This window comes from Epinephelus moara, chromosome 6, assembly GCF_006386435.1.
Source record: "Epinephelus moara isolate mb chromosome 6, YSFRI_EMoa_1.0, whole genome shotgun sequence".
Lineage (NCBI taxonomy): Eukaryota > Metazoa > Chordata > Actinopteri > Perciformes > Serranidae > Epinephelus > Epinephelus moara.
The window spans coordinates 24,938,127-24,956,289 of NC_065511.1; the positions used below are offsets into that span (position 1 = coordinate 24,938,127).

Consider the following 18,163-nt stretch of genomic DNA (forward strand, 5'->3'; position numbering starts at 1 on the left):
TCATACTGTATACAGTTATGGCTGTCTACACCCATCAAAAGACGACAGTGCAGGGGTATCTGATGTTTCCCCTGATAAACATGCAGTATCTTATTGTATCTTAGTGCAGTGGAAACAATTTAGCCCAACAGCAATAAGAGGCTGTAAAACATAAAGCACCTTACGGTCATAAAGAGTGATAAAGACATAGACCGAGACAGAAATGACTAACGGCATAGACAGTTTGCCGCCTGAACTCTGTGACGCTGTGTAAATTTGTGTGTGTTTTGCAGGACACTGTTATCAACACTGACCATACCTTATTAATGCTGCACCCCAGATCATTCTGACGGACTAGACATTATCTAATTCATGTGTGTTTAGCCGTTTTGCCTCAGAACAATTATCCCTTTAGTCTTCTCATCACCGGACAATCTCTTGTCTAAAAGTCTAGAAAGCAGCTATTTGAGCACAAAACTATAATCAAGCTATGTGTCTCTTCATTTCTGGTCTTAGCGGCCTGATCGTTGGTGACTCAAAGCGGTTTAGAATACATAGGTGGAGACATTTCTCAACAGTAATTACTGTCATTTCACATTAAATTACAGAAGAGACAAATGGGTTGTTTGGATTATCAAAAATCAATAGTGGAAGCTGGCTGTGCATAGGCTGGTGTATTTTCTATGGCATTCATTGTTAGTTAATCTGCCATATATTTTCTTGATTAATCACTGATGCAACCCAAAGGTATTTCATTTACTATGATACGTGATAAAAAAGCAGCAAATCCACATGTTTCAGAAGCAGAAACCAGCAAATGTTTGGCATTTTTGCTTGACAAATAACTTCATGAATTAACTGTCTTTACAACAACTAAGCATTTACTCAAGTAACTATTGCAGCTCAACAGCAGGGTTGCCCTTGCGCTTGCTCAGGGTCAACATTACTGTTTTAATAAGACTGTAGCATTAAACACAAGCAGGCGTTTTAAAACAACACACCTGCTTCAAAGGGATTTTATCAGGAAGGTGTGCTTGGAAATTCACGGTTATGTTGAGTCATAATTTTGAACTTGCAATGCAAGTACTTTCCAAGGCCACTCCCACAGATACACACAGGGAACAAAAGACAAACTGTGAAGTCCTTCATATGACTATATCTGGATATAAGCATCTTGGTTCAATACATACATAGTTGTAGATTTGGGGGATGACACAGGGCACATGTTACCATTTAAATTTAAAACGTGTGCATTTGTCTCCCATGAAAAAAACATGAAAGTAGCATTCAGTCATTCATTTTCTGTAACTGCTTATCCTGTTAGGGGTCGTGGTTGGGCTGGAGCCAATCCCACCTGACATTGGGTGGGAGGCGGGGTACACCCTGGACTCGTCACCAGACTATCGCAGGGCTGATAGTAGCAGAGAACTTTTATTTTGGCAAAATTAAAGACAAAATGTACAAACCGGTGCATAAAAATGTGGCAGAGGAAACTCCCCATTTCATATGCCCCCACATGTTGAAATGACACTTCCGCCCTTGGTTCATTACAGCATGCATGTACACCGCAATATATTGAACTTGCTTTATGTGCCCTGGTTGGTAGCCAAAACTGACACCTGACCTCTAAGGCAAACATAATGTCCCTGAAGGATATTAATACCCAGTTTTCTATTCCTGTTAAAGTCAATTTCTGTAAATGTATGCACCCCCACTCCTCAGCCAGCCATTGAGAATATTACTGCTCATAATGCTCAGTCACATCAGGCCTAATAAGTATTCAGATCATGGAGCAATCTGGTGTCCTCAAGTATAATTTCCATCATCTGAGATTAAGGCAGGGCACACGTCTACGAATGGATTCATGTAACCAGGGCTAACTAAAGGCTAAATACTGATCTGTGCAATGGTATTTGTGTAATTAGCTGATTACAGTCAAGCAACATATAGACTGGGAAATGTTTTCAGCGAGGCAATGGTAACAACTGGGAGGATGTCATGGTGATTTAAGGTGGCAATACTAAAGCAATGAGCATTTGCAACAGTCTGGTTAAGTGTGCTTGAGGATAAAATAGTGCTCTCTGGGGTGTGGTCTGTAATTGATCCTGACCTTTGACCTCTTGGAAGCAGGTAAGCAGCATTCCTATGACATTGACACGGCATCCGATTTCTCCTATTAACACCACAGACAAAGCATTCAGGGACAGATGTGAGAATTGTCTGAGCATTTATAGAGATGCAATTCTTTTTCTTACCCAAGAGATACCTTAAACCTCCTTTCCTATAGGTGTCACTATAGTCGTCCACCCCCCTCCCCTCCCCTCTCACTCTACTCCTCCTCCTCCCACCCACCAAACCTCCGCGAAAGGGTGTGCGTTTTGAAGGTTGTATGAAGCTAAACACCACCGCAGACAGGAGCTGTCGCCACTTGCCTTGACAACCCCGGGACGAGCCTGTGACGCCGGGTCAGACCAAACCCCAAGTCTTCCCTCCTCATCCTCCCTCTTGAGCAGAGCCCCCCCGACCAAGGTCTCGTCCTCCCGGGGAACACACGGTGGAAATGCCGCATACACGGACACTGATATCAAAAAGTTGAAATACTTAAGTGCGCGGCAAAATGCAATGTGACAGCAGTGTGGCTTCTCCTCAAGGTCAGTATCTGAGCACCGCCGCCTCACGGACGTGTTTCTCGGGCAGTCGGAGGGAAGAAGAAGGAGAGGCGTGGAGGGGGATGCCGCTGTGTCTCGCTTGCCTCCAGCATCAACAATGACATCTTTCCCCCGACGCGGACATTGTTAGTCACTGACACAGAAACTTGTGGATCGCCGCTGTAAAAGAAAATACATAGGTTAGGTTCGCTTTTTATGACATACTTGTTGTGAAAAGAAACTCTTCCCACTTCCCAGCACCTTGGCGTTTCCTGCTTTCCTCCAACGGCCTGTGTCGGTGCGACGGTTCACCTGGCTACACCGAAGTCAAGCTAGCTAACTGTTAACTGACACAGTGGAGTTCTGGTTCGGTTTAAGCTAACCGACCGTTGAAGTCAGTTAGGATGTTCGACGGGGGAAGACGTTAAACTAACCTAACGTAACGAAGTTGTGCTCAACTTCCTTGAACTTGCTTGTTTTTCAAGCGGATTTTTACCAGCTAATTTCGTTCACCCCTTTCTTTTTAATTCAACAACATGCCTTCGAGGAAAAGTTCACACAGCACGGCTGGCACCGGTACCAATCTCCCGGAGCGGGGGCTGCTCCTGCTGATGGTTCTGGTGCTGCTGTGGGGGTTCATGTTCCCTCTTGGAGCTGCCAGCCCTCCGGAGAGCTGCAAAACGGAAAAATTGAACGAGCATAAAGCAACCGAGAAAGCACATAACTACACTAAAAAGGCGTTTCCTGTGCTGAGCCTCGACTACGAACACATACAGACCCCCTTTGAAATCTCATTATGGGTGCTGCTGGCCTCTTTAATGAAATTAGGTGAGTATCATGTAAATGTCACTCATGTTATGTTGCCTGAAGCCCGGCATTGGAGCACAGCCTGTCCAGGGAATGCTACCAGGGGTTGTCATTGAAGGCAACTTGGCACATTTGCAGCAGTTGCTCAGAGGGATTATAACAAGCATGTCAAAACAATTGTCTGTTTTATTAGGCTGCTCTTTGAATCACATGTTGAAGATAAGACTGGGTTCAGATAACTACAGCAGAGATAGCGTAGATAAATCAACTTAAATAAGCCTTGATGCTGTTGCAACATCTGCACATATAGCCATAGATGTGCTCACAATAATTAACAGAAAGATCAAACCCTTTAGTCTAATCTCTGACCACCCAGCAGTCTATATTTTGGATACCAATTAAAGCTGCCACAAGCTGACAGAACAAGTTGGACCAGAATAGCTCAATTCAGCTGGAAACTCACAGGATAGATCTATATTGCTGCTCAGGCAGGTTACTCATCGGATCTGTCAGTCTAATGTAGAGGGGGTCTTTTGCTAGTGCCGTCCTTACTCCTTGCTACAGTGATGACTAAGCAGCTTGGTGCAGCAGTCTGGAGGTTTGACAGCAACGATTTGGCAAGCTTTCAACACAGGGGAACCTCCTGCTATGCTATTGTGAGCCAGAGCCTTGCGACATTTTCATGGATGTCTCCAAAGGGAAATTTGAGGTGTACCACTTTATGATTGTTCCCAACAGTGGTGCAGACTGCAAGACATCTGTCCAGCTCCTCACTTTGCTCTGTTGCTGTAGTATTTTCTGTCGACACCGTTTGTTGCTCCTCCTCTCTCCACTCACTGATGCTCTCCTGTCTTCCTCTTTCTCTCTAAGTACCGTCATGTTTCTCCCTCTGTCATCAGTGCCTCCTCGTGTTGTGCTGTCCACAAAACACTGCATTGTCCCCCGCTATCTTTTTCCAAGAGCCAGCAGCTTGTCAGTTGCCTGTGACATCAGGGGCCTGACTGAGCAGCAGCCTGTAGCCAGGGAGGATACTGCCTCACTGTCTGGGCGAGAAGCCCAGTGTCTCTGGGGAGAGGACAGGCAGAGGGGGACCACCTGGCTTGGGTGGCTCTCTGTTAGGACGCAAACTCAAGGGCACGGAGTAAAAAATGAGAGATGAGGGTAAGGAGAGTGAGTTAAAGAAATGATGGAAGTACAGCAAGCAGAGGGGAAGGAGAAAAGTAATGAGACAGAATGAGTGTATGGGCTGACAGCAGCCTACAGTGGTGAACTTAAGCCTCTGATTATCCCTCTGATGGCTGAAAATGGGCTGTGGGTAACTCAATGTGGCGGCAACACTACTCAGCCTTGGCGCAGCGTCCGATTTGCGTTCATGGACCACATATCTTACAAGCTTAAAAGCACAGCCACAATCCATTCATCTCTTAAGCAATCCTGCCAGTGTGCATGGTGCCTTTCTGTCCTTATTTTTCACATGAGTACTTTTCTTGAATTGATTATACCCGGTGCAAAAGCTTTCTATATAAATCAAGACCCTGGGGATGTAATTTCACTGGGAATATCCCCTAACAGTGTTAAAGTAAGTGGCAAGGTCCTTTTCGTTAGAAGACATACTCTTGTGATTACACTACAGACCAGTGTCACACACAAGTAATAATGTTTTTTATCAGTCTATGACTCAAAAGCTACAGTCGTCTTCGGAAACCTGCTATATAGTCCACATTAAATGAGCAGTGTTTGTTTTGTTTGTGTAGGGGAAGGATGTGTTTGAAAGGATCTGTTAAGCTATTATCTAAATGACCTTGTTCCACTTTCATTTCAATGCAGCATGTAACAAGAAACTCTCATAAACAATGAGTACACTTCTAAAGTGTAATGCTTAAAATAGTTTATAGCCTCATCAAACATTCTCCAGGTACCAGCTTAATGTAGAGCTTTCACTTTTATAAGATCTGGCAATATTCTGTAGTAATAATTCACAAGTGGGTGGTGGGACACACCTTTTAGTATTTCCTTTTGATAGCTGTGAAGCAGCTTGGTTTCATCGTCCCTTTCCTTCCAGTGAGGTTCCTTGTAACATGCCTTACAAGTCCAGTTAGTCTCACCTACCATTCATAATTCACAACTAGGCAAACAATTTGAAGAGGTGTGTGTTACTTCGGTGTGACTCCACGAAAGCCACACAGCAGTACATACAGAGGTGCTGTTATCTGAGAATAGTTTTTGTTGTAGTGACAGTTGGACTGCAACCTGAGCCTTGTTTCCTGTCAGTAGGAGTGAAGAAAAGGGAGTGAGCAGAGTCAGAGAAATAATATGTGATGTCATGATACAGATCTGTTGAACAAGAATGCATACTTTGAGAACATTTTTGACTGTTAGTATCTTACTTTATGGCGTGTTGCATCAGATAATGGCAGATATTCATTAAACGATACAATAACAACCACACCGTGTGAGGCTTGCAGTGATTTAATAGTCATGACCATGTTCTCTGCAGTGCTACAGTTTTATTATTGTGGTTGTCGACTTTGTTTTGGCTGTGCAAATAAAGAAATAACTAGTTGTTATCAACGCAAGCCTCTTTTGTTATTAACAGACTTGTAGTATCAGGAATTAGAGGCGCAAATGAGAATTATTTAATGTTATACTCACTACATTTGTCTTTAAGAGCTATTCAAGCACATACAGACATAAACGTACATTAGTGGAATTACAGGTATTTATACTGCAGTCAGATAATTTGTTATTTTGTGTTTTTGTTGTTTATAAGACAGCAGCAGCAGTGTATAAGGGGAAATGCAGGAGACTATACTCATTAATTCCTGGGACAGCGTGGGCACACTCAGGTTCCAGAGGTCAGGAGGGAACCACTCCACTTTGAGTGGGCATGTAAGTGCTTCAGCTAAGAAAAGTGTCCTTTGTCACAGTTTAATAGTAAGGCCCAGAACTGTAATTTCATCAATCATTGTTAAAAAAAATGCTGTAACCTGGTTTTACTGCGATGCAGTGAAAAGCCAGTGTCAGATTTTATTGATTTATTTGTCCACTCCTTTGGTTTTTGCTGATTCTTACACCTGTGGAAAAGTTTTTTGCCTCGTAGTTAGTAGACGTGACTGTGATCTTAAATCTATTTTCACAGGGTGTTTTTTGAATTTGCAAAATGCAGATGTTTAATTTCTTAAGATCCATTAAGTCTTGATTAAGTGTTTCAGGAATGCCTCAGTTGTGTACCTCATTTGTTTGCTAAGTAAATGGTTCACTCAGAGACCTGCCCATTCCTTAAAGGATTGCTGTATCTATGGTAAACAATAGGCGATAACAAAGGTGGGAGACACTATCAGTTTCACAAGGTTGACCAATAAACTACCTGTATAATCATTGTTGAACTGTGCTCTGCATATTACAGTTACTATATTCTTTAAATTCAATCACGGCATTTAGTAAATGAAATTGAAATTTAAAGCAGTGTGCCAGAATCAACCAGGAATGGGCTTAATATAATTTGAATTTTAAGACCCAGACAGTGTCTGGTCAGACTTTGACAAGACATATGACTCTCTATGAGTAAGTTCAAGTAATACAATAATTGTTGTGTGGAGTCCAAAGTTACAGGATTTGACTAACCCATTAAGAGATATGGGCCATAATATTGTCCTTATCGATAATGCCTGTGTGGGAAAGATTCCAGGTACATCATTAGAAACCCCACCCTTGGCAAAGCTTGAGTAAATGTGTCACAAGCGGCTCTCTCTGGAGCTGAAAAATGAAGCCAAGTGCCAAAAACTGCAGTTCCTCTACTGGCCACTTGAGACTAGCTCCAAAAGCAAGTCAATCTTCATAGACACCCATGTTGAAATGCTCAACTTTACAGTACATATAAACATGTTCGCAGCCTGGTACAAAAAGTGTTTTTGGTCTCTATAGCTAAATTATCTATTTGTGAATGGGGGCTTTTTATGTAACTTCTCCGTTTACATTCTATTAAGGCTTAAATTTGCACATAATTGAGGGTGTCGACAGTTTGAGTGACAGGCTGCGTCTTTGGGCTCACAGACTGATCCACACCTTGCTCCTCCACAGCTTCACTCTCTTGTCCAAACATATTCTCTTCTTACTTAAAAAAATCCAAAATGGTGAACTCCAGGCTTCAAAACAGGATTCCACAAACTAATGGGTGACATCACAGTGGCTACTTTCACTGTTTTTTTTTAAGTCTGGTTACAAGCAACACACATCTTATTTTCAATGTGTTACTTAGGTTATAACTTAGCACAGAAGTTTCAAGTTTTTTTTAAAGAAAAAGATGCCTTTAATCTTTGAAATAGATGTCTTTGCCTCTCATTTAATAAGATTACTCCATATTCATGACATTTAAGTAAATAGGCTTTAAAGTAATAATGAATATTGACCAGTTTAATGGTTATCCAAGCTGTAGTTGTGCCACAGGGTTGCAAGCAGTAGTCATCATTTTAGGCGTCATAGCCGAAGGACATCCTGGCAATTAGTGGTTGCAGTTGACACAGTTTTCCATTTCATCAGTAGATCAGTGGCTTAGACTCTGTCAACTTTATAATACATGACTATTTTTTGTGAGTCACAAGACAACCTAATAAAGGTAGATCTACTGGTGATATCTACAATGTTTATGCTTGTAACAGACATTTAATTCTGTCACTGAATTGTGCTCCATTCAGTAGTTATTGTGGAACATGTGCTTGTAAATTACAGTAAGGATCACACAATTCTGTTTCTCAGAAACAGCCATCATGTGAGGAGTCCCCCATGTGAGCCGGCAGTATTGTTGTGCAGATATGGCGTCAAGGATCATACTGAAATATACCAGCAGCAGGCCGTTATTAATAATTTAAACCAACACTCGTCTTGCGCAAGCAACTTGAGAAGCACAATGGTCTGCTCCAAACAATCAAACAATGACTCATAAAAGCTTATTTTTCACACGGCCCTCTTGTCCGGAACAAAGCCTACATCACCCTGAAATAAATGTGTTTCTTGACCTCTCTGTGAACATCAATATGTTATGGTGTTGGAAAGCCAGCCAGCCATTTTAACGTCTCCATTTCTAGGAGGAGAATCAAATAAATGTATCATCAATCACCTTCTATAACAAAGCTACTGTTTAAATGTTTTCTCTCCTTTGTGCTTGCTCGGTCCTGCAGATTTGGTTGCCAGCATTGAACAATTAGTCACCTGGCAACAGGACACAGTTCCTGGCTTTGGAAATGATCGTGTGTAACAAGTATCAGGCTGTACTGATGCTGGGTACACATGCGGAAGTAAAAGAGCTGTTACCCTTTACTGGTTTTCAATAACCTTGGTGCATAAAGGCTCTCAGGAGGGAGAGGGGCAAGGACACAATGCCTGCCATTATTGACGAGCAGCCAAAATGAACCTCCTGATCTTACAGCTCAAGAATCTGGCATATAAACCGTTACAGATGTTTTGCACAGTTTTTTTTTTCTGCCACGGATTACACTTACCGCCTATATGCTTCATACATATGTCTTGGCCACACTGCAGCTGTGTGCCATGAGTTATTCTTTGAAGTTCACTGCCCTCCTTTTCATGTATCTTATCTCCTGCAATATGGCTCTTCACTTGATGAGTACTGAAGCCCATAATTGGAGTCATGCTGGAGAGGTTAAAGAATGTGTTAACTGTCACCACTTCACCAAGCTTGGACGTTTCAGTCTTCCTCCACTGAGCCTTTTGTCCTGAGTCCTGCATGTTTTGAGATTTTTTACACTTAGAACAGGAAGTACTGATGCTGAAATGGCTTTTTGTCTGATTCCCCTGGTTGTCGAGCTTGCACAGTCCTCACTTGTCCCTCCTGGTCATCCATGAATGATAATGGGTCATTTAAAATGTCATTCTTGGATTCAGTGTTGAGTGTGCCGTTGCTCAAGGCACCAGCAGTAATCCGTTGAGTCCAGCCAGTCGCGACCTGTTTACTCTGTCCTCAAGGGCTACACTGTCCATCTTTTTATTGAAGGTTTTGTGCAAATGGATTTTTTTTCTTTTGCAAAGTTGGGACATTCAAACAGTTTAAGTATTTTCTATCCTAGAGGTGTGAAAAGAAATTCCTGTGAGCTGCTGAGTATTGTTCCACAGCTTCTGCTGGGGCGAGCCTGAGTGCAAAATACTATTTTTGCAAAGTTTACAGACTCAAGAATGTAAGCTCTGGTGCTGTGAAGATTTAGATCTTATTAGGGCTGGGCGGTATGACAAAATTTTCATATCACTTTTTTTTTTTTAAATCATATTGGTTTCACGGTATTTGACGGTATTTTGCTCGTGTTCGGCCCACCTGACATGCTGCTGTGTTGTGCTATGGCCTATTCAAGTGCCGGAATTTGTTATTTACATGGCAACGCCTGAACGCAACACAGGCTCCGCTCCATAAGTGCCATGCTCAGACTTGGGGCGGGTCAGCTTTGGTCAGGAAAATGTGGCCCGAGCTGTGCTCTGGTGTGCTCACCTGTGTGTGTGGGTGGGTGGGTTAGGGCTAGGGTTAGGGCTAGGGTTATGTGTCAGGGCGAAACAGAGAGAAGAGGAGAATTGTAAACAGTGGTGTGCCGCTGCTAGCTGCATATAGGGGGAACATTGCTCTTTTTGGTATGAGTTTTTCTGGGTCGTCACTTTCAGGACTCTCCGGCAGCCATTCTCGCCTCTAAACTTTTCTCTGTGCTCTCACTCTCACCCACTCAAGTGTGCCTGTGGTGTGCAGCGGTGAAATGGTTCCCCGCTGAAGCACTTTCCCGCCGTGCACGTTCCGGATGTTGTTTGGGCTATTAACCGGTATTGCGGTATATGAAAAATTCATATCATAATGAAAATAAATACCAGTTTTCGGTATGAACTAGTATACCGCCCAGCCCTAGATCTTATACTGAAGTAATGAGAATTGCCAGGCTTTGCTATGATATGAAAAGATGGTGAGTGATAATATTGGCAGGAAAACCCCAACAGAACCTGATATGATGTGTTGATACTCAGATATTCAAAAAAAAAAGAGCCTGTCACAGTTGTCATATGCCTGTCATTTTTTAATTGCTTGATTAAGCTTCCAATGCCAGTTCACTGTGGCCTTTATTTATGGATCGTGATTCAAGGAGTGAAAGCTGGGAGCCAAAAGCACCCTGGCTCATGCTCATTACTTAATGTCACTCGGAAGAACACTTAACACAAGGGATCATGGGACTCCTCGTCTTCTAATAATACTCCCTCTTGGTTTCCATGCCACCGTTTGAATTCAGTTTTACTTGAGTCTTTTAAGTAGAACTTTGAAGTATGGGCAAGTCTTAAAGTGAGTGTAAAAACACTCTGCACGACCAGGAGTTCTCCCTCTGGCTGCTCATGGGCCAACAGATGAAGTTTGTCTAACTAGGCCACTCCCAGGTGTAAATGTTTGGGTTTATGGATTTGTGAAGCCACTGGAAGTACTCCCTGTGGACACTGCTGAAAACAAGCATGTGTTTCTCGGCAAGTTTTCTGAGTTACGTCATAAAGAGCATTCCATTCTGTAATTTCCCCTACACATGCTGTAGGCATGCTATAACTTGATTATTAGGATTAAATTACACCCCTTATAGATCGTAGTTGGAAGCTGCTTGCTCTCTTCTTGGACTATTTCAGTTTCTTTAAGATGTGGACCTCACTTGTTGTCAGCTGTTGACAGAGACTGTTTATTCTTCCAGTGCATAGCATACATGTGCAATGTGTTTGCTCAGAAATGTAGGGCACAAAGCTCCTGACTTGAAAAGGTAAACACTCTTTGTTAGCAGATCGTGTTTCCTTGGATCCCATAACACCTTGTTGTGTGCGTTGACGTCTGCTGCCCTCTGTCAGTTTGCCACCGGCTGGACATGCTTGTCTTCCATTAAGGCGAATGCTACATGCATGTGGTATTTAGCAGACCTCATGTACATACATGATGTTCTGCTGAAGCCAAATTGTTAAAAGGGGACTAATTGAATTCTTTGCAGGTGTTGACAGTCAATTGTAATAAAGCAAGGTGATAAACAGATATTAGCTCTCAGTTACTGGCAGAATCACATAAAATGCTATTATGAGTATAAATCCCGTGGAAGGCCTGTCACTGTAATCTATTCTGTTCAGCTGGGAACCAATTAGCCAACTGGAGGTGTGCCGGCCCACTCGCGTTATCTGGTGTCATCCATTCTTAGCAGAGATCTGTGCAGTGTTGAAGTCTCAAACGCTTAGACACAGCCTCTTAATTATGTAGCAGGGTCTATAGGGGGTTGAGATGTTGTGCACATTAATGTGGTAATTCGTGGTGCTAATTTAGCTCTCATTTTGAAGCCTAGAGTCTCCTCTGAAGAGACTATGTGCAGTTGATAGTCTCAGAACAAGCTGTGGAATTTACATCCTGCTTGCCATGTAAGCCATCGGGGGGGAGGCACAGAAGGTTTCTATTTACTGTGTTTCAAGCAGTTATCACAGAATATCTTTTGTCAGCCCACCTGGCTGCTAAGCCTCTATGGAGCTGTGGGTGGTGCCTGTTTTCCAATAAAGTGCATTGGAAAAAGAAGAGCACTCAGTCTCTGACGTCTCGCAGTGGGAAAATTAGGTCTCCTTAGATCAGACCATTTAAGATAAAGACTCCCTCGCTATCTTTCCTCAAAGCTTCAGAGCTACAACTGAATGCAGCTGCATAATCCACAGACATGCACTTGTTGAACACTAATAGTGTTGTCCTCAAGCTGCCCAAGTATGAACACCCCTCCCCCTACCTCAGATGTCTTGAATTCCCTCAGAGAACTTCTGATACTTTGACATACTCTTTGGACAAAGCTCTGCAACATTCCATCTTTTATGTCGTGACTTTCAGTGGTAATTCTTGTTTTCTGGCAGCATGTGTGCAAGACCTGGCCATCGCATAACGAACTGTGCAATGTGCTCATAAGTGAATATTAATTAGCTGCTCCACTATCCTCAGTCTGCAGACGTAAGCAAACTGGAGCAGGCCCAAGCTGTTCACCTGCCTGCCCCACCCCTATTGGCTCAGGAGGGAACACACCCTGTGGCTACTGTGGCAGATGGTGCTGCTGTCACTGCACCGTCCACTCTTGTCTTGAAGAGCTCACTTTGTAGCCATGCTGCTTTTTGATAATTTAACGTGTGTGCTGCTGTGGGTGCTTTGATCCAAGCTTCACAAAGCAACATGGGCTAAAATTCTATTCATCCATTTAAAAATAAGATTATAGGGGTGGGTGGACCACATATTTCCAAAGAATAGCTGCAGCTCAGGGTGGATATGAGGAACAACTTGTTGACATGTCTCAATTAGCATGTCAGGCCCTCTGCGTCTGCCTCTCATAAAAACACTCGCACACTGACTGCAAAATACAGCTCTCATTGTACCATTCACAAGGGCATTGAATCCTTTTGAGGCACTGAAAGCAGGTGCCATTTCTAACATGTGAGCTTGTACCATCAGAGATTGTGTTGCACGTAACTCACACATTAAAAATTAAAAGTCAAATTCAAAGTTTATTGTAGTGGCAATATTATTTGCAGTGCTGGCAGATTAAGTTTCACCATGATAATGTCTGATATGCCATTCTTTATCTGCCCCTAGAAGATTGTTTAGCCTGTGTGTGAGCATGTAGCCTTATGTGGTTCATATTTCTTTGTGTGTTTGTGTGTGAGTGTTAATGCAGCATGTCGTCAGCGGGTACCGTTCCAGCTGGAAGATGACATGTCTGTGTGCTGCTGTAGTGTACTGTAAATATAGCCGAGGAAAGACTTCTCACTATGGGATGCATGCTGCGGTCTCTGTGAAATCTTCACCTTCTTTTGCTAACTAGTTATGCAGGCTGCAGTTTTTCCGTCACCTCACTGTGTGTATATGTAGCCTTGTCTGTGTTTAGAGATTTATGTCAAACTTCTCAGCAGCTCAGGAGAGATGGTATTTTTAGACCCATATTAACTAAGTTACCCATGTCGTGCCAGCCTTTTTCAAGTCAAAAAGACAGCCTTTTAAAGTCAAGCAGCTTTTGTCTGTAGTTAGGCGGTAAGTCTCACTGCTTGTAAAGGCATTAACATTAACAATCTCTCGGAGATCCCTGCAAAGCCGCTTGTGCTGTGACATGTGAGCCATGCAGCCTTGAGTAATAGTAGATAATTGCATAAGGTTATTTCAATTATGTGGAACTCCTCCAGAATTGGATTAGTATGTAAAAGAGAAGACAAATAGAAGCTGAAAGACTGTATTTTTGTTTGACTGGGAGCATTTTTTTTTTATAAAACTCACCTCCTAAATGTGGGATCACGGCAGCCTTGACTTGCTGAACATGTCATGTGAGATCTGTCTACAGTAAATGTTTTGCATATTATTTCCATGTTTTCCTTTAAGAATTCACAAGGCCATTGTGTTGGCTATATGTCATACCAGTACCTTCACACGATACAATACACTCCTTATGTTGTTTACCCAGCCTTCAGCTCAAAGGCCAGAGATACCATTTTATTCAGGTGTCAAACACAGGCTGAGAATATCTGTGGCTGGTTTGTGTTACAGACAGGTCGTAGTTCTAGTGAGCACTTAAGGGCAGGCGAGCTCTGACATGTCTGCATAGCCTATGCAAAATCAGAAGTTTTTCCCTCTGCATTTTCTACGAACACAAAATATTGGTTTATGCTGAAATTTCTTAAGAACTCGGCAAAAGTTAAATTTGGCACCAGGGTGGTGCCTGTAATCACTGAAGTGTGGTATATCACAGCTGATTGTTCTTGTAGAGTTGACAGTATTCAGTTTGCCTTTGCAGTGTTGCTTTTTGTAAAATGAAAACCAATGGGAACAATTCCAGATACTCCTAACTCACTCATCACTCAGAGACACACACAAACAAACAAACACACAGAGGCTCACAGATACCGTTAAGGCCTAAAGCAATGAGTCCATTAATTGATTTCCAGATAAATCGCTCCCTCATTCTTGTTCTCCCTCATTCTTGTTCTCTCTCTCTCTCCATGACATTGCATCTTATCTTTTTTCATTCCATTATCCCAGGGTTCCACCTGATTCCACGTCTGTCCGGTATCGTGCCAGAGAGCTGCCTATTGATTACGGTGGGTCTGCTGGTCGGCGGGCTCATCAAACTAGCTGGAGAACAGGTACCCCCCGTGCTGGACTCCAGATTGTTCTTCCTCTGCCTGCTGCCACCAATCATCCTGGATGCCGGCTACTTCCTGCCCATCCGTCCCTTCATGGAGAACCTCGGCACCATCCTGATGTTTGCTGTTGTGGGGACCTTGTGGAACGCTTTCTTCATCGGTGGTCTGCTGTATGCTGTGTGTCAGATCCAGCCGGCCAATCCATCCAATCTCCACCAGATAGACCTGCTGCCCTGTCTGCTGTTTGGCTCTATCATCTCAGCTGTGGATCCTGTCGCTGTGCTAGCTGTGTTTGAGGAGATACACATCAATGAACTGTTGCACATCCTGGTGTTTGGCGAATCACTGCTCAATGATGCTGTCACTGTGGTGAGTTACCAGGACAGGAAATATGTGGTAGACTGGTAGATTAGAAGCACGTCTTAGTAGGGATATCCCAATCTGATCTCAAAGATCTCGATTGTCCATCTGTCTCTCCACTCCGTGTTTGTGGCAAACATCACACACCATAAACAACAGCAAAATACAGTATGAGGGCATGGTCACACATGAGCGAAGGCAGGCAAGTGAGTGACTATTGCTCGTTGTGGCGATATTCGTGCTGAATGTGGGCAGTGCCTGATATGATGGAAAGCTAGCTTGCTAGCTAATACAGCAAAATATGATGTTACAGTGTTCTTATTTTCCATCCCTGTCTCCCAACTTACTGCCAGCCAGGCCGCATCTCTTATTTAGGGCAGTTTGTGATTTTCATGGTCAGTATCATATGGTATTGGCTGATTAGACACAACAAAAATCAGTTTGTCTTGGACACATACTGCTTCGCCATTGATTAAGGCTGTGACTTCGCCAGTCGGTGTTCACCAAAGTTGAAAACCACACAATATGAAGATGCAAATTTGCCTTTCCACTGCAAGCAAATGTTTTATACTTTGCTCTTGCTGAATAGACATGAAAGGGAGGCAAATATTCCCTGTTCTGAGACTGTTTATTTAGGTTATTTACCTAAGTCATGTGCACGTGTTTTATTTCATCTCAGTGTGAGAGAGTATCTTGCGTTTTGCCTGTTTTTTATCTATGGTACACAGTGTTTCACCACAGGCGCTCATCATGCTACTGCAAGTGTAACAAAAGCCCCATGAGCAAAAAAACAATAAGAGCAATTAATTGATGTAATTCGCGTAAAAAAAAGTACAGACATCAAAAATAAACACTCAGTGGAATGCAGTTCATTCAGGTAACACAGGCAAAGACTGCATGGAAGCAACAAACACTGGAGAATACTCTCTCACTGGGGAATTAAAGGGAGAGATAAATTCCCCTTCAGACAGCAACAAAGCCAAAATGATTACAGAAAGGATTTTTTTATTTAGTATTTTTTTTTTTTTTTTAATAATAAGATTAAGGAACAGCTTGGATGCAGCCTCTTTTTATTAATGCATGGTAGAGCTTTTCAGTTGCCAAGCATATTCACTGGATTGATTTTTAATAACTTTAATGTACTTGAAGTTTGCACTGTGCAGCTCTACTATCTAGGAAGAAAGAAGTATTGGATCAGGACTCTGTATTGGGTGATACTCAATATTAAATAATAATAATCGAAATTGGAGGCATAAAACTTGAGTGGCATCCCTAGTTCTCAGTCAAGAATGCATATGGTATGCTTAGGTATAAACCTTTGATTGTAGCCCTGACAAACTTATATATCATTATCAGAGCTGTAGTTGGGTGGCAGGTGAAACTCTGATGTCCAGAAAGAAATAGCGTAGTCTCCTTATGTAGACCATCATCAAGTCATTTGTAAAACTTGCCACCCAGAAGGCTTCCCATTGACACAAATTAGAAATTTGGTGTTAAGCTCAGCAGTTTGTGAAGCAGCTAAAAACTCAGTCACTGGGTGTTATCGTCAGATCAGGTTGTGTATTAAGTGAATATTTTTTTAAACCTTATAGTTGGACTTAAGCTGTCGACACACAGCAAGTGATCCACTTGCAAGTCGTTCAGCACATAATAATCCTCAGCTCACAGCACAGCAGTTGGCCTGTACACAAACAGCACCACCTACAGTATCAAGTTACTGACAATGCTAGCACCATAGCTATCTGATGCACCAACTTCAGTTTCACCAGCCAGTTTTTTTGACATCATCTGTCACAACACTTGAAGTAAAAACTGTGCTAAATGTTTCCATAAATCTGCTCCATCACCAGGACATTTGCCCACTGTCTCCAGGTCATATGTTCAGCTACAAGTTTGGCTCCAGCGCACAGTTGAACAAGCCGGAGTGTGTAGATCCCCATAGTGAGATACTTAGCAAAGGCTTGGTACAGAGCAGAAGTATCTTTTTATCCATTTGGCACAATTGTACATCCTTTAACTGCTCCTTGCGGAACAGTTAAAGGATGTACTCAGTCTTTACATATCCAGAAGCATGTTCAGTAAGAACTAAGACAGAACCTGACAACACGTCTGCTGGCTTAACAGTTTTTCAAATCACCAGTCTGTCATGATTTACCTTTAGTTGTGGATTTGTGGTCTGCTCTGACATTTATCCTGTCTTTTTTTCTGCGTGTAGCCAAATCTATTTTAAAAGCACTTTCATCGTGACGTCTTTATTCTATACTCCTCTTTTGTTCACAGTCTCAGAATCAATACATCCACAAAGTGAAGGTTTATGAAACACACTAGAGTCATCCTAACAACACCCTGTTGCTTTGTTTCTATTGTTACCTATTCATAACCATTTACTCCTCCTCTCCTAGGTGTTATACCACCTGTTTGAGGAGTTTGCAGGTGCTGGCACGGTGACAGTGATGGACTGTTTCCTGGGAGTCATCTCCTTCCTGGTGGTTGCGTTGGGTGGCGTCCTAGTGGGAGCCATCTATGGGATCCTGGCCGCCTTCACGTCACGCTTCACCTCCCACACACGTGTCATAGAGCCACTTTTTGTCTTTGTGTACAGCTACATGGCCTACCTGTCAGCTGAGATGTTCCACCTCTCTGGCATCATGGCGTAAGTTTGGGTGATGGTTATATAAATAGACTTAAATGTGTTATCTCTGTACAAGTGAAACGTCACTTTGCCACCGCTTTATTTAGTTCATAGTATTATTTTCCTTTTGGGGTGTGAATGTATGGTTAATCATTTTCTGCTTTTACCAAATTTCACCAAAAACAACCTGAATTTTGAGGATAAACCCTAATTGGTTTCTTTTATAGGCATACATTTATAGGCATATAGGCTTTTACTACTCCATAGGATCTGCATTTACAAATTTAGGATCAAGTGTGTCCAGTGTGCTCTGGTATCTGTGAAATACTCCAGCTGTTTCAGGGACGTCCCTCTTGTATCGCATGTTTTTAATATGTGGATCCTTCCTCAGTGATGAGATGTCATACTCTATATTGAACCTTGCAACTGCAGGGAAAATCTATTTCAGTCTTTCCCCTGCGACAGTAACTCAGCTGTAAATCGTAGCTTTTTACATTCACTATAACCAGTGGTGTAATGAATTAAACTGATCCAACGTCACCTAAACCCAGCCTTAATTTATTGGCTTCTCAACATCCCC

The 18,163-nt window shown here is 42.5% G+C and overlaps 1 protein-coding gene across 1 annotated transcript in view; it reads left to right on the forward strand.

The window, feature by feature from the left end:
* The first annotated feature begins 2,354 nt into the window (after nt 1-2,354).
* slc9a1a (solute carrier family 9 member A1a) overlaps nt 2,355-18,163 on the forward strand; it is a 41,160-nt gene continuing 25,351 nt past the window's right edge. The window contains exons 1-3 of the mRNA XM_050047561.1: nt 2,355-3,455; nt 14,488-14,960; nt 17,354-17,604. Of these exons, the coding sequence (XP_049903518.1) occupies nt 3,164-3,455; nt 14,488-14,960; nt 17,354-17,604 (1,016 nt within the window). The 5' untranslated portion in view covers nt 2,355-3,163. The remainder of the gene's footprint in view (nt 3,456-14,487; nt 14,961-17,353; nt 17,605-18,163) is intronic.